The sequence below is a fragment of the Paramisgurnus dabryanus genome, chromosome 15 (assembly GCF_030506205.2).
Source record: "Paramisgurnus dabryanus chromosome 15, PD_genome_1.1, whole genome shotgun sequence".
Taxonomy (NCBI): Eukaryota; Metazoa; Chordata; class Actinopteri; order Cypriniformes; family Cobitidae; genus Paramisgurnus; species Paramisgurnus dabryanus.
This window is the reverse complement of record NC_133351.1, coordinates 37651748-37666792: the sequence shown is the minus strand read 5'-3', so window position 1 is coordinate 37666792 and position 15045 is coordinate 37651748. Positions and strand designations below refer to the sequence as shown.

The 15045-nt window shown below is 36.9% G+C and overlaps 1 protein-coding gene across 7 annotated transcripts in view; it reads left to right on the top strand.

Annotated features, from left to right (window-relative positions):
- The window catches only part of crfb1 (cytokine receptor family member b1), a 69738-nt gene extending 56151 nt beyond the window's left edge, over window positions 1–13587 (top strand). For 4 of the 7 annotated variants that reach the window (XM_065273117.2, XM_065273116.2, XM_065273118.1 and 1 more), the window contains 2 exons: window positions 1820–1999; window positions 5238–8718. In XM_065273117.2, the coding sequence (XP_065129189.1) occupies window positions 1820–1999; window positions 5238–5891 (834 nt within the window). In that variant the 3' untranslated portion in view covers window positions 5892–8718. Of the gene's footprint in view, window positions 1–1819; window positions 2000–5237; window positions 8719–8890; window positions 10692–12046; window positions 12151–13540 lie in introns of those variants that run through there. The other 3 variants (XR_010536537.2, XM_065273119.1, XM_065273120.1) reach the window with 3 other exon arrangements.
- Window positions 13588–15045: the final 1458 nt, after the last annotated feature.

Here is a 15045-nt window from a genome sequence, read left to right as displayed (position 1 = left end):
AAAGATGGGCATTTTGATGCATATGTGTATTTAATGCCAATAAAGTGGCAAAAATGTTAACAAGCTTAATGAGAACTGGATGCGTGGCTTGCACGCGTTTTCAGCACTGTTTTTTGTGTTCAAATCAATGGCTTTGAATCACCTGATTTAAAACTCCGGTGCTTAAAAGGTGTACAAACATTATGTTTTGTGACCACGCGCACAGCAAGGTGAAATGGTCGTGTAACCTCGATAGCGGTTATCATACCTACAGTACCGGTTTATCACCCACCCCTTATCATATGTGATTTGCTATTTTAATAATAATTTTTTTCAGACCATCATTACTTTTGTGACTCATTAGTGAAGTATATTAGGGGTGGGTTGCACCAACAAGGATTAGGCCTAAATCTGGTTTAAATCAAATCTAATTTAATAATTCCGTTGCACCAAACTTTAAACCTGTTTAAGAATAAACGGGTTTAAATTTAAACTGTCATTTTGATCCAGGTTTAAATCTTACAGTAAATCTAGATTATCTTTAATCCTGTTGCTCCATTACTTTAAACTCTGTTTTAAATCTCAGTGAGGGATTAACTTTAAACTTGCATATGAGGAGGTTTAAATATGTTTTTTTACAATTAAATGTCTGGCTAAATGATTAGAAACACATACCGCGAGCGTGGTGGCGCTATTCAAAGATGCGTTTATTATAACGTTTCAACAAAGTGAGTTTGGCGGCTCAAAAAGATTATTAACAGCACCGGTGACCGCTACCGATGTGCTTCTCTTCTGACACGTCCAGTCAGACGAAGGACAGTGAATGAACGGACACATGGTGGCGCTTAATGACACATGCGTCGACACATCTTGTTTATTATATCACAATATCTTTGCGATATTTCCTGTCACAATATTTCCTGGTATGTTAATCAATACAATTGTTTTAAAAGATTGTCAAATGTTTTTATTTGAATCAGACCTTTAGATTAGCCTAACTGTGCATGTAGGTGATTTATAATACAAAAATTACATTATCTTTGCTTGCATAAACTGTTTATTTCCTTTTTGGAATCTAAGATTTGTTAATCTGCGTTTAAATTTAAGTGGTGCAATGTAACTCGACTTAAAATTAAAGCTGAGATCAACAAACCCTAGATTAGCTCTAAACTCTGCTTAACTCTTTCACCGCCAGCGTTTTTAAAAAAAGTCAGCCAGCGCCAGCATTTTTTCATGATTTTCACCAAAGTTTAATGCCCTCCAGAAAATGTTCTTCTTTAAATATATAAACATACAATATACCAAATTAAAGAACAGACCCTCTGCTTTCAAACAAAATAAAACGTTTCATCCTACCTTCAGTGGTTCTTTTGTAATCAGCTTTTGAATATGGGTAGGTTTCTGCAAAAACACCAGATTTTGAGCAAAAAGCAGAGATAAAATTTCATTTTTGTGACGGACTTTTCATAGAGATCACATTCAGAGCGATCTTTACAACAGACACGGACATACAGCCGCTTGCCATAGGGCAATACTTCTGGGTTTAAAAAGTCGGGGAAGGGCCTGGTGGATAATAGCGGTTTTGCGTAAAGACGGAAAATCTCGTCATTGGCAGGGAAGTGTTTCTATTGATTGACGAGAAATCTCGTCAATGGCGGCGAAATAGTTAAGTTAATCCTTGTTTTTTTAAGTTTGTTAATTAAGTAAGGTTGCTGCGTCTTAAGTTGTTAAAGTTAACTTTAAAATCTGAAAGCCACTTAGTAATTTTGATTAACAGAATGCCTTTTGATTCTACATATAATGTTAATATCTCTCTCTCTCTCTCTCTCCTCAAATTCAGAGTAATATAGTTCAAACATACTACTTGAACCCTGAACAGACAATGACTGAGAGTGTATTACTGACTGATGCTCAGCTGAAAATGTTAAAATGTTATCCTACCAAAAACAGTCCTTTACTGAATCTTGATTATGGGCCACCTAAAGAGCAACATGAAGATGATGACAACGTTGGTCAAAAGGTCAGTCTGATTACTTTGTGGTAAAAACATTCACAATTGTCATGTAAAAAGTTTATAAAATAGTTTTCTTACATTTGCTCTCTAGGAAAGGATGTGTTAACTTTAACACATTGTTTTGTGTTATCCTATTTAACACATTATGTGTCATTTTGTGTTGATTTTGAGTTTAAATAAAAACAAAGTGTGTTGTTTCAAAAATAACACAGAGGTGTGTTAAGTTAAGGACAACACATCTAATGTGTTGTCCTTAACTAGACACAAGATGTGTTATTTTAACACATTCGTTTTAAGAGTGTGGTTATTTGAATTTTATTTTACAGCACTGAGAGTGAACCAACAAGGAGTAATCTAGATTAAATTATACTACTCCTAATCTAAGTATAGATTAAATTAAGGTGTATTTAATAATTCTGTTTTACTAAACTTTCAACCTTGTTCTTCCGCAAATTCATTCAAAATATGTGTGTTGCTCGTCATGTCATAATATGTGTTCCTTGCATCATGTAAACCATGTGCATCATGCGTCTTGTCAAAATAAGTGCCTGCTGCACACGCGTTGGAAAGGTTTGTTCACAAAATACTCGCAAGACACTAACTTAACACTAAACTCTGATTACACAAGATTAAGCGAGTATCTGGCAAATACGAGCATCTCTTTAATCAGAAACCCACTTGTGCAGTAGACACTTGTGCAGCAGACATGTTTTTTGACATGATGCACATGGTTACCTGACGTGCCGAACACATATTTTGAAATGATGAGCCACACACATGATGGGCTAAATACATGTTGTGACGAGCTTCGCATCGTGTTCCCTCAAAAAAGGAGTCATTGGCTGCCACTGGTGGCAACCCACCCACTTTTGGGATAACAAACAGTTTTGCCTACTCCATACGGTAAAATAAGAAACATTACGTTGCGAACAAAAAAGTATAGATGAACACAAAAACGTTAAATTAAATTAACAAAACATCAGTGCCTTTTTGTTTTTTATAGCTGGGAATGAACAGGTTTTCCCTCCTATTGAACCTATGTACAATATACAGTATTATCTATACTGTAGGATCCATATTATGTATTGCAATAGCTTAAATATGCAGTATATACACAAATGAGCTGCTATTTGAAGTAAAACAGACAAAATGCTAAGCGGAAAGAATGTAAATGCATTTAGGAAATCTTACACTTTAAAATATAATTTTGCTACAGATTTTGCATGCCCATACAAAAACACTGTATTTAAAAGGCATTCAAACTGGTAGGAAACGGTACCCTGATGTTGTCATACTCAACTCTAGTCAGAATTTGAGTCTGATACCGCTCCAGTGCACAGTTTGTGCCTAACAAGAGAGGTAGAACAGCTAGTGCAGCTGCTATCTTCTCATCCTAGATGGCGACCCCTGTTTTGATCTGAGACCTACGTGCACTACTGTGGGCACTACAGCGGTGCTTATGTTGGGGTTTGTTTAGACCCATACACATTCACAGGGTGCAACACTGTTCCCTCTTATGAAATGCGCATCTTGCTATCTCGGTTGCCTATTTAGGGATGTAACAACTGGCCACAGACGCACTCCTTTCATTAGTTTTAATTTCTGCATGAGTGTGTGTGATCATATAAGCACAGTCTGCATACCAGCTTTACGTTTATGTGCTTGGTTGGGGATATGAACGTGGCTTCATGCGAGCCCGCCTCTCTCAGGAGCACTCACTAGATAGGGGTCTGCTCCGAGCAATTCCACCTTAGACACTGCGGTGCTGGTGAAGAATGCCTCTCTGGTTTGGGCGTAATCAATCGGTACATGATGGGGGAAAATATGCGCTTTGTCCTTCTCCCTGTTGCGCTCGCGTATGAAACACGTTGTGCTTGGCCAAGTGCCAGCAGTTATGTGTAGCCCCAGTTGGGTTTGCTGCTTGTACACGGAAAATCAGTAAGGACAGCAAGCCCTTTCTACTAGACACCCCTCTTTACACAGTGCCTGTAATGGTGTGAAGCAATGACTACAACCTGGTGCGCTGTCACGTGTCCAATATTCTACCTTTGCAGCAGCAAGCAGGTGACAGTGAAGCGGGCTGTCTATCCTACATGAAGCTATCATTGCATTTCATGCAGGTGCCTTGAGCGTGCGGTGGTTGGGCACAATTAATTCCCGAAACATTTACCTATTATAGTGCTGTCATGGGCTGTATATGCTCTTAAGGGACTATGTGCCTGCCTAAACTACACTCAGCGCAGCTAGAGCGTAAGCGGTTGCATTCTACTTTCCCATCTAGCCGATGTGAGCTGTGCCCGGTATGGGTCTTATGTGTTTATCTGAGCACTCCACTCTTACTCTTACTCTTTATGCTTCAAAGATGGGCTGTGGGCAGCCGCGTTTTTCGCTTCATCCACATTCTTTCACGCTATCTTGGCCATCGTGCATCATATGTTAATGCCAGCAGATGCCTAGCCGTTCCTGTCATACTGTTACATTTTGCTTATCTGTTGTAGTGCTGCAAAAAGACCTATACAAAGGCCGTGACTGTATGCATTCTGTTCTGGATGAGCTTTTGATTGAGTCCCTAGTTAAATATTACCTAAACCAGGCAACTTAGTTTGTAAAACCTGCCACACAAAAATAAAATATGTAGTAGTGGTGGTGTGACAAATCTCCAATGATCCGGAGGATCACGACCAACTGTTCGGCTCGCATGTGAATCGGGGATTTATATGCAAATTTAAATAGGGAAAGTCTATCATTTGAACGTGTTTCAAAGGCTTGTAAATGTTAACATTTCAAGTGATTTTAAACAATTTAACAGCAAAAATCATCCATATTCCCTTCAAAGATCAGAACTCTTGGTATATAAATTTTAGAGAGAGTTGCACTACTTTGTCTCATACTGTAGTCCATTAACATACTTTTGGCAAATAGAGCAATGAGAAACAAAGTAACATTTTAATGATCCTAATAAAACAATAATTGAAAAAACTGTTCTCTTAACTTTTGTGTTTAAATAATGTATTTGCAAACTTCGCAAATGAATAAAAAAGGAGTCAAATGAGGACATTGCACAACACCTATGTTTCAGGAGGAAAAAGTAAATGTAGTCCTCTATACCATAATCCATTGAAAAGATTTCATACCTTTAGTTCTTGCACCATTCTGAAAGTCAACTTTTCATCATTACCATTCAAATCTAGTTCAATCCAACTTTTATTCCTTGTTAATGTAACTATTATCATTATTTTCACAGGCAGACACAGATGATGATGAAGAAGAAAACAAAGAAGATGAAGAAGACAACTGCACGTACATGGATCGCATAATTAACCACAGTAGTCTTAAAACTACTGAAATTGGAGAGAACTGTATAGTTTCATCTCTGCCCCTGCTATACAGTTCTGGTATCTCCTATACAGGGAATAAAATACCATTGCATTTCAGTGTAACTAGACCGTCCCAACATATCCAAATTGATGAAGATGAGTATAAGGAGGAAGTGATGACAGGAGTGTCCAGGGAAAATCAGAACCTTTCTAAATTTAGACTTGAGCCAGAGGGAAATGCAGATGGCTCAGATGCTACAGGGGATATCAACTTATTATCTGTCACTTTTAGATCTTTTGGACCAGAGGAAGATGGGAAAGATTGTGATAAGAAAGAGCTATGCAAACTTCAAGAATTCTACACAATCCCACCATCTGTGCAGACAGAAGAGAAAACAGAAGATCCAATAACAAAGGGAAACCAAAAGCATTTTTCTTTGTGTTCCCATGATTCAGACATAGAGACTAATCAAGCTTCAAAATCAGGATATACTGCGACCTACACAGGAGGTATGCATAAACAAAATAGTTGCACAACTGAGGAGACTGATTATTTTGATACAGGCTATATAACACGGTAAAGACTCTAAATGTTTATTTAAAGGATAAATAATGTGATTGAACAAGTTGGAATGAATCATTAGTCTAGGGGTTTTTAGTTTCCCAAGGGAGTGCATGAGAAACTGGTAGCTGTGTGGAGGGCAGGCAGGGCCTCCATAAACGGTACATCCCTGTATGCTAGTCCATCAATCATGACTGACAAGGCATGATTGTAGATGAATTGTCACTGACCTCTATTTAAACTAATCAATGGCACTATTTTCCACTCGCTGAATGTAAGAGATAGGGTACGATAAACAACATGTGAAAACTATTTGTTGGTTCAACTTTATAAGTTACCTGGTTGCCTTAAAAATGTTGAGTTATTTCACTTAAAATATTAATTCACACGAAAAAGACAAGTGTGTCTCTTTGTATAAACAAAAATTTTTAAGTCAAATTAACTCAACATTTTAATGGAACCATATAACCTTGTTCATGTGAACTAATAAATGTTTATTTACAGTGTAGGTAAGTTTCTTTTTTTTAATGGTCTATTACATTCAATATTAATATTGCAAATATAAATGTATCAACCAAATATATACATGAAAACAAGTGCATTGGGCATCATTTTATAACAGGATGCACGTGATTATCTATTTGTAACATATCTGGATAAAAATGATATCATTGTAGATCCTGAATAATGCTGGTCCTACGTTACTCATGGGCATAAAATTTAAGATGCAATGTCATATGCTGTATTTTTGTTTTCTGTTCAAAATTGTGTGCCAACAAAAACAAAACTATGAATTGTGTTTGGAGACGAGTCACAGTGACTGCACATGCAAATCACATCTTTATGGAAGGATTTTCAGCAAAAGTGTATGATTTCCATGCTGAAAAATCCAGCATTGTGGGTTCAGCATAAGGTATAATTTGCATGCTGGGAACACCATGGGATGCTGGTTTACTGTTCCCCAACATGGAATGAAGGTTAGCTGGTCATTAGCATGGGATGCTGGATTGCTAGTCCTCATTTCCATTTTTTTTACCCTTTGAAGACTGTTGCCCTGTGTGTGTTTTTTTTTTTTTTTTTGACTCTCCTGATTTTGCCAAGTGGTTGATGTCCTCAGGGCAACATTATGTTGACCCTGGGACATCATTTCAATCAACCAATCAGATTTCAGAAATAAGTTTACAGTTTGTTTTAAGTTTAAGCTTACAACCAGGATTAGCAGGTTTCTAGCCCATTGTTTTTCACTTATCATGTCCCTCTGATTTTAGTTCAATTAAATTCAATTTTATTTATATAGCGCTTTTCACAAGTGTTAATTGTTGCAAAGCAGCTTTACATGAGTAGATGTAGAGGAGAACACAGAAAATCAATACATAGTATAAGAAGTAGAATATAGCGGCTAAGGTTAAAACCGAACAAGCGTGCATATTAATAATGTAACGTATACAGTAAAGTGCTAAGTTAAGCCAAAGTTGGCTGACTCTCTCTGGGACTCCCCCGAAGGAGAAAAACCCTAGGGAGAAATTAATATATATTTATATATATAGACAAGGTAAGGATAGGAAGCGGGTAAGCGGATTAAACTGGTTCAGCCGGTGGTCGTTGGTCGCGCATCGGCTGGGCATCACGTTGAAGGACAGCCAGTAGATGACCTTCACAGCAGCAGGAACTGGGTCTGTTTGTCTCATTGTCCTCGGGGTCAAGGACGAGACAGGGAGACAAAAACAGAATTCTATTAGCGTAGGGGCCGTTCGCATGTAATGCAAGTGTCATACATTATATGGCAGAATTTTGTGAGCGCAGTTTACGTGATGGATTGTATTCTGATAGTAGTTCTTTAATATACGAGGGTGCTAGGCCATTTAAGGCTTTGTAGGTGATTAGTAATATTTTAAATTGTATGCGATATTTAACTGGTAGCCAGTGTAAAGATGCCAGAATTGGACTGATGTGGTCATACTTTTTGGATCGAGAAAGCACTCTTGCGGCGGCGTTTTGAACCAGCTGTAGCTTGTTTACCTGATTTGTTTAGTGTTTGTAGTGTTTGTTTATGGTTAGGGTTGGTGTTTGGGGTGGGTTTAGGTTTTATTTACAAAAATGTTGTCCTTGGGTCAACACAATATGATGCCCTGAGGACATCAACCACTTGGCAAAATCAGTTCGAGCTTTTTTTTTTAGCTTGCTGGTGTTTTGGGTCAGGTTGACTGGGGGTTTGGGGTGGCCAGGTAGCTTACTTTATTAGGTTGAGCCAACAAATCTTTTTTACAGTCCATGGTCTCCACTTTAATCTATATCAAAAATTGTCATGCTTTCGTTGTTTCTTAATTGTAGGGATGCACCGATAGGATTTTTTTGGGCCAATACCGATTTAAACAGACAACTTCTGGCCGATACTGATATTAAACACTTGTATACAATACTATACAGTTGGTCTATTAGCTAGTTTATTTCTGCATCAAATTATTTTTACTGAACATGGATTGGATCTAATTAACATTCAACTGACCAACATAATAAGAGAGGCACAAATTAAGCCAAAACAAATATAAGAAGACAGCATGACAACCTTCAAAGGTGGTTTTTGCTATTCAGCATTTGTATTTTATTAACAACATTAACTCATTTTTTTTTACATATAATGGATTTCTTTATGCATTTAATTAATAAACAAGTGTTTTAAATTAATCAAAAATCGACCGATAAATATCGGCGGCCGATACATCAGTGCATCACTACTTGATTTATCTTTACTTTTCTTTGTTTCTATTTCATGTTAAGCTGCTTTGTAACAGTGAACAATTGTGAAAAGTGCTATATAAATATATTTGAATTATATTTGAATTGAATTAGCTTGTACCCACTGTATGTTGTCTTCTGCATAATGGTATGATCTCAGCACGAAAAATAATTCACATCTGTAATGTACATTTCTAGTGTGCATTTATAGTTAAAAAACGACCCCAACAATTACAGATCAGTTTTAATAAGACGATTTACTTCTATTTTAATACATTAAAGCAGGGGTCCCCAACCTTTTTTTCACCACGGACCGGTTTCAGCTTTAAAAAAAATTCGCGGACCGGGGGGTGAGATTGGGGGGGGCTGAAAATCCTCCTTTTCGAAATTTACGTTTTAAACGGAAGTAAAGATAACAACCATGCATTAGGAAAATTAATAATTGCTTTATTTAGGCTATAGTATATTTTCTTTAGACGTGTAAAACCATATTTTGGCGGATTGTTTTTTACTTTCATTGTTTTTACTAGTTTGCCTGCCCATTTAGTCTTAATAATTAATGGAACCTAAACGAACTTGGCTTGCTGTTCTCGAAGGCAGCTCGAATCTTGGTCGGGCTCGAGACCCAATTCCAAGTAACGTTAACAGAAGAGAAGAAAAATGCAGTGAAGGAGGAATGATGCCAGAAGAATTGCGGCTGCACGGAGACTCACGTTTACCATGATTAATGATGATTGACAAGTTTAGGTTCCTTTCAAACCTACGTTAAAAGTGTAGCCGTTAAAATATTATTAGCCTAATAGTTTATTGTGATCATGGTGCTACGATCGATGGATAATTCTGAAGTTGTTTTAAAGAAGAATAAAATAATTACTTTTCAGTCATTTGCGCTGTCACACATTTGAACGTCTCCGCATATGTACATCATTGCGACGTACATTTGCAAATGATTCATAAAGTCATACCTCCGCAATTCTTTGATCGGTTGTGTTTTAGAAGTACTGTATGCTCAAACTCTAATGACAGCAATGTGATCGCTGATGCGCTGGTAGAGAGAGAGAGGCGGAGAAAAAGAGAGAGAGCGTGGCTCTGTTCAAAAGTGGAAATGATTGATGTTATTTGAAGTCGGCTCTTACAGTACAAAATACCCGATTAAGCTATTACGTGGCTATTATACACATTTTTTCGGGACGTTTTTGCGACCCGGTGGCAACTTGTCCACGACCCAGTACTGCGTCGCGACCCGGTGGTTGGGGACCTCTGCATTAAAGTGAAGCATACACTGTGCTTATTACACACACAGGCAAGCGTAACAGCACACACACATACATGCCAAATATAAAAAAAATTATTAAAGATTAAAAACTTGTGTATATAAAGATAAAAATGCCTACATGATGGATAGTCATTGGATGTGTCTGAATTAGATATTTTCATTAATGATAAATTAAATTGGTTTCCTTCAAATTGTGTATCTTTGTTGAACACTGATGTAGAATGTCTGAGTTTCACACTAAGCATTTAAATTTTGTCACTGACATAACTAGGGGTGTAACGATTAACCGTGCAAATGCGCGTTTTCTCAATGAATGAATTTGAATGAATTATGGTGAAATCCCGGCACATCCAAAATCCAGGGGGCGTTCTGATGCAGAAACTCCCTTTGTGCCATAGAAGAAGTAGCATTACAAGGCTATTCCAGGAAATGTCTACAGGAATATTTATACGCTGTTCTTCAATTTTTTTTCAGGTATTTTCATGATAATAAGGAATATTTTGAATGATTCTGTTTAACGAGTGTTGCTTTTTTAAATGCACGTTATAAACGACTCCAACTCATAATGATTTTAGATTGATAAGGACTTTTTGTTTATTCTTTTCAAAAACAATGTACAAATAACAAAAATGACAAATTATAACAATAACAACAAGAGTATCATAAACAAAATAGAACAACCAGGGGGAGGTATAAGTTAAATATGTCATTCATAAATAATAATAAAAAAAGTAAAGGAATTACATACAGATATAGTTTTTAAAGCTTTTTTGTTCTCAGACATTCTGATAGTAGTGAGGTATTTTTCAAACTCTTTCAAACAAACAAGAAAAAAAGAGGTTTTGCTTTCAAGTATTTAGATTTATGAATGTGGAACTTTGCAAGTAGCAATGTCATTTTAATAATAAAAAACTGATTTCTCTTAGATTTATCATAGTCTACAAAACCTAATGCCACATCCTTCCAAAACAACATACATGTTAGGGTTTGGACAGATGAACCCAATAGCGGACGATGAAGGGGTTAACAAAAGACTTTAATATATAAGAAGACAAAACAAAGGCCCACGTGGGGGCAAACAGTATAGACGGACACAAAACACTAGACTAGACATGACAATGAAACACTACTAGATCACACGGACAATACAAAATGAACCTGCACAGAACTAAGGACAAGAGAACATTTTATAAGAGAAACTAAACAAGATAACGAGGAGGGAACAGGTGATGGGAATAAGTAATAATTAACAATAAGCAGGAGGACGAGGGGGCGGGGACAATGACAAGACACCGGAGGCACATGCCACAGTAAACAAGGCATGAGCCTCCACATAAGGCCTGGGACTGCCAGAACTCTGCCACCATGACAAAATACAAATATAACAAGACTTCAAGGCCGAGTCCTGACAGTACATTTATTATAAATTTCTTTCCTAATAAATCGTAAAACATCTTGCCAAAATATCTTAGTAAATGGACAATACCAAAAAAGGTGAACTACAGTTTCTTCAGAATTGTCACAAAATGAGCAACTGGAGGAGATGTCCTTCTTGAAATGTTTTAAAGCGTAACTAAACCCCTGGTCAGAGCCTGACTCCGCCCACTGGGAATATTTAAAAAATGCAAGAAAGTGGGCAGACCCCAACGGAGATAGAGGGGACGAACTAAGTGTGTGGTGAGATCGTAACAAGGGCGTGGTGAGCTTGAACCTGCTTACTTCACGAGTCATTTTTTGGACCCAACATCCAATAGAAAAATTCAACTGCAGTAGCCACCGTTCAACCTGAAGAGGGCAGCACTCAGACGTTTTTACACCATATATTGTAGTATTGAAACACTTTATATCCAAATGTCAAAAAACTTACTAAAATCAATAAACAGCACTAATAAAGCATCATTCTTACAGATCATTAACTAAAAAAAGTTGGTTTAGGGTTTAGTTACTCTTTAAGTAGTGGTTTGCAGGGTAACACATATGAATTATAGGAAAAAAAAGGAAATTTCTTTTACTTTATTGGTTAAGAAATAGAAATGTGGAAGCATCCAGACTTTTTTCAAGCAGATATTTCTACCGCATTATTCCAATAAGCAGTCACAAATGGCAAAGTAACAATGTCCTGCTGGAATAATTAACGGATTGATCTGTTATTATTTTTGTAGGATGAAGAAAAACAATTTTCCAACAAATGTATCAACAAGATTTAAAGGTACTGGATGAGGATTATAATGAGCGCCTCTCAATAAAGCAAGTACACCTGAACGGATTGAACCCATCACTATTGAAAATTCTTTGGGAGAAACAGGAAACTGAAAATGATCTAGAAATTCCTTATATGAAAATAAAAACCCTTGAGAATTGATTAATTGACTAAACTAACAAAATATTTTAATCAACCAAATTCTGAAAAAAAAAATAGATTTATTTTTGTACAAAATATTGCAGTTATTCCAAATAAAATACTTATGAGGTGAAAAATTGTGTTTGACTATCAGAGACCAAGCCAAAAGAGCCTCTGGACATTTCTTTAATTTCAACAAAAGCAGTGTAAATTTTCTTACTCAACTCATCAATTCTCTCGGTATTGCCGCTCACCAACTTTTCAATGCAATCAGACCGTTCATTAATAAGCTGAGAGAGTGTGGCGATAACTTCAGCATAGGAAGAGGCGCTTTTAACTGACTTCATTGTTTTCTTAGCTGCAGGTGATTCGCTAGCGGTCACCGGTAACTCCGGGAATTCCTTTTCATCCATAATCATCTCTACTAGGTCATTCCCTTCAGTTCCGCTTAAACTGTAATCGTGACCACTACTAAGCAGCGTGCTTTCACTGTCCCTGTCTTGCTTTGAAGATGACTGCATTTTCCTGTTTCTTTTCTTACCTTCCCTTACGAAAAATAAGTATCTTTCAAGTTCATTTTATTAAGTATACTTAAGTAATGTTGGAGTATAGTTTTAAGTATACTTTATGTAGTAAGTGTACTAACATTTATGTTCTAGTAGTATACTTGTAAGTGTACTGCTTGAATACCGCTTGGGACTAAATTGGCCCACTTTTAGTATATAAAAGTATACTTCTAAGTGTACTATAAGTGTAAGAGTAGTCAACTTTAAGTGTCCAACTAGTGCACAATTAGTTCTTCATTTGTACGCAAGTGAACTCATGAGTACACTAGTAGTTTTTTAGACTTATACTTCAAGTGTGCATGCAAATGTTCTGTGAGTGTACTCTTAGTAAACTAGTAGGTTACTTATTGTGTGCTGCAGGTATACTTCCAAGTGTTCTTTTAATATACTTTTAGTTAACTAGTAGTTTACTTTCATATACTGAAAGTGTACATGCAAATGTTCTGTTAGTGTACTCTTAGTAAACTAGTAGGTTACTTATTGTATCCTGCTTGTGTAACAAAGCACTTTGACACTGAGGATCCATCTGCAGGTTTTTATTAAACACACTCATATTTCAACAGGCAAGGTCAAACAACAGCAAACACAGCAATGTAGGTCAGGCAGTGTTGGGGTAGTTACTTAAAAAATTTAATTAGTTACTAGTTACTTCTTTAAATTGTAATGAGATTACTTTACTAGTTACTGCATTTGAAAAGTAACTTCACTACTTATTACTTTACTTTCCTTTTTCTTAATTTACCACATAGATACATGGACATGGTTTAGGCGGGTCGGCTGATGATGAGTGACTCCTTTAAATGACCGGTAAGCAGGATCTTTCGCCACAAGTGTTGTATTGCCATGCTGGGTTTACAAATGCTTAGACAGGTTGCTCATCGCGTTGTCAGCAGTTGAAAGACACTTGTCGTGTGGGCATAGTGTGCATTTCACATGAATATTTTTGTCCTTTCGAGCAATAAGCTGAAAGTAATGTAAATATCGCCCCAGTGGCCAAAACCCTCCGTCTTCATTTCCCGCTCCCCTATAGTCTAGTAAAGTAGTGTAGTTACCAATATTATTAGTGTAATGCGTTACTTTACTTCGTTACCCAAAAAAGTAATATAGTTACTGTAATCTGTTACTTTGTAACTCGTTACCCCCAACACTGAGGGCAGGCAAATCTCGTAGTCATGAAACAGGCAAAAGGGTGAGGGGAGGCAACAAACATACTCTAGTGATGGGTCGTTCGCGAACGAGCCGCTCAGAGCTGATTCTTTGTAGCGAACGAGCAGAGCCGTATCTTCAGACGCAGGCAGCGGTGGCACTGTAAGAGCCGGCTCTTCTAAGGGAGCCGAGTCAGAAGAGCCGAATCTATGAAAAGAGCCGGACTGCCATCACTAAAATGTAGAGCCGGAGCTTGAGCCGAAAGAGCCGAATCTATGGAAAGAGCCGGACTGCCCATCACTAACATACTCATAAACCGGGTAAAACAGATAAAGATCAATAAATACAGATAGATGCAGGCAGGCAAACCGCTCAGCAATGACAGCCGGCACAAATCAAGACTTTGCACTGACTGAATGATTCCAGAGAGTTTATATAGGCTGTCCAATGAGTTTCAGGTGGCAGACTAATCAGTCCAGGTATGCGGGATTAATGGAAATGGAGTCCAGAACGAAAGTTAATATTCAGGGGATTCAGCCATATATATACAACCTCAAATCAGAAAAAGTTGGGACATTGTAGAAATTGTGAGTAAAAAGGAATGGAATAATTTACAAATCTCATAAACTTATATTTTATTCACAATATAATATAACATATCAACTGTTGAAAGTGAGACATTTTGAATTGTCATGCCAAATATTGGCTCAATTTGGATTTTATGAGAGCTACACATTCCAAAAAAGTTGGGACAGGTAGCAATAAGAGGCCGAAAAAGTTAAATGTACATATAAGGAACAACTAAAGGACCAATTTGCAACTTAATTGGCAACATGATTGGGTATAAAAAGTGTGGCAGTGTCTCTCAGAAGTCAAGATGGGCAGAGATATTCTATATTCTATTGTGAATAAAATATAAGTTTATGAGATTTGTAAATTATTCCATTCATTTTTTACTCACAATTTCTACAGTGTCCCACTGTAGTGTCCCATTGTATATATATATATATAATTTTTTTATTTATTATTTTTGTTTGATTAGCTCACTGATAGCATACGAAAGATTTAGCTTCAAATTGAAAGTACAATTAAAAGGTATATGTCAAGT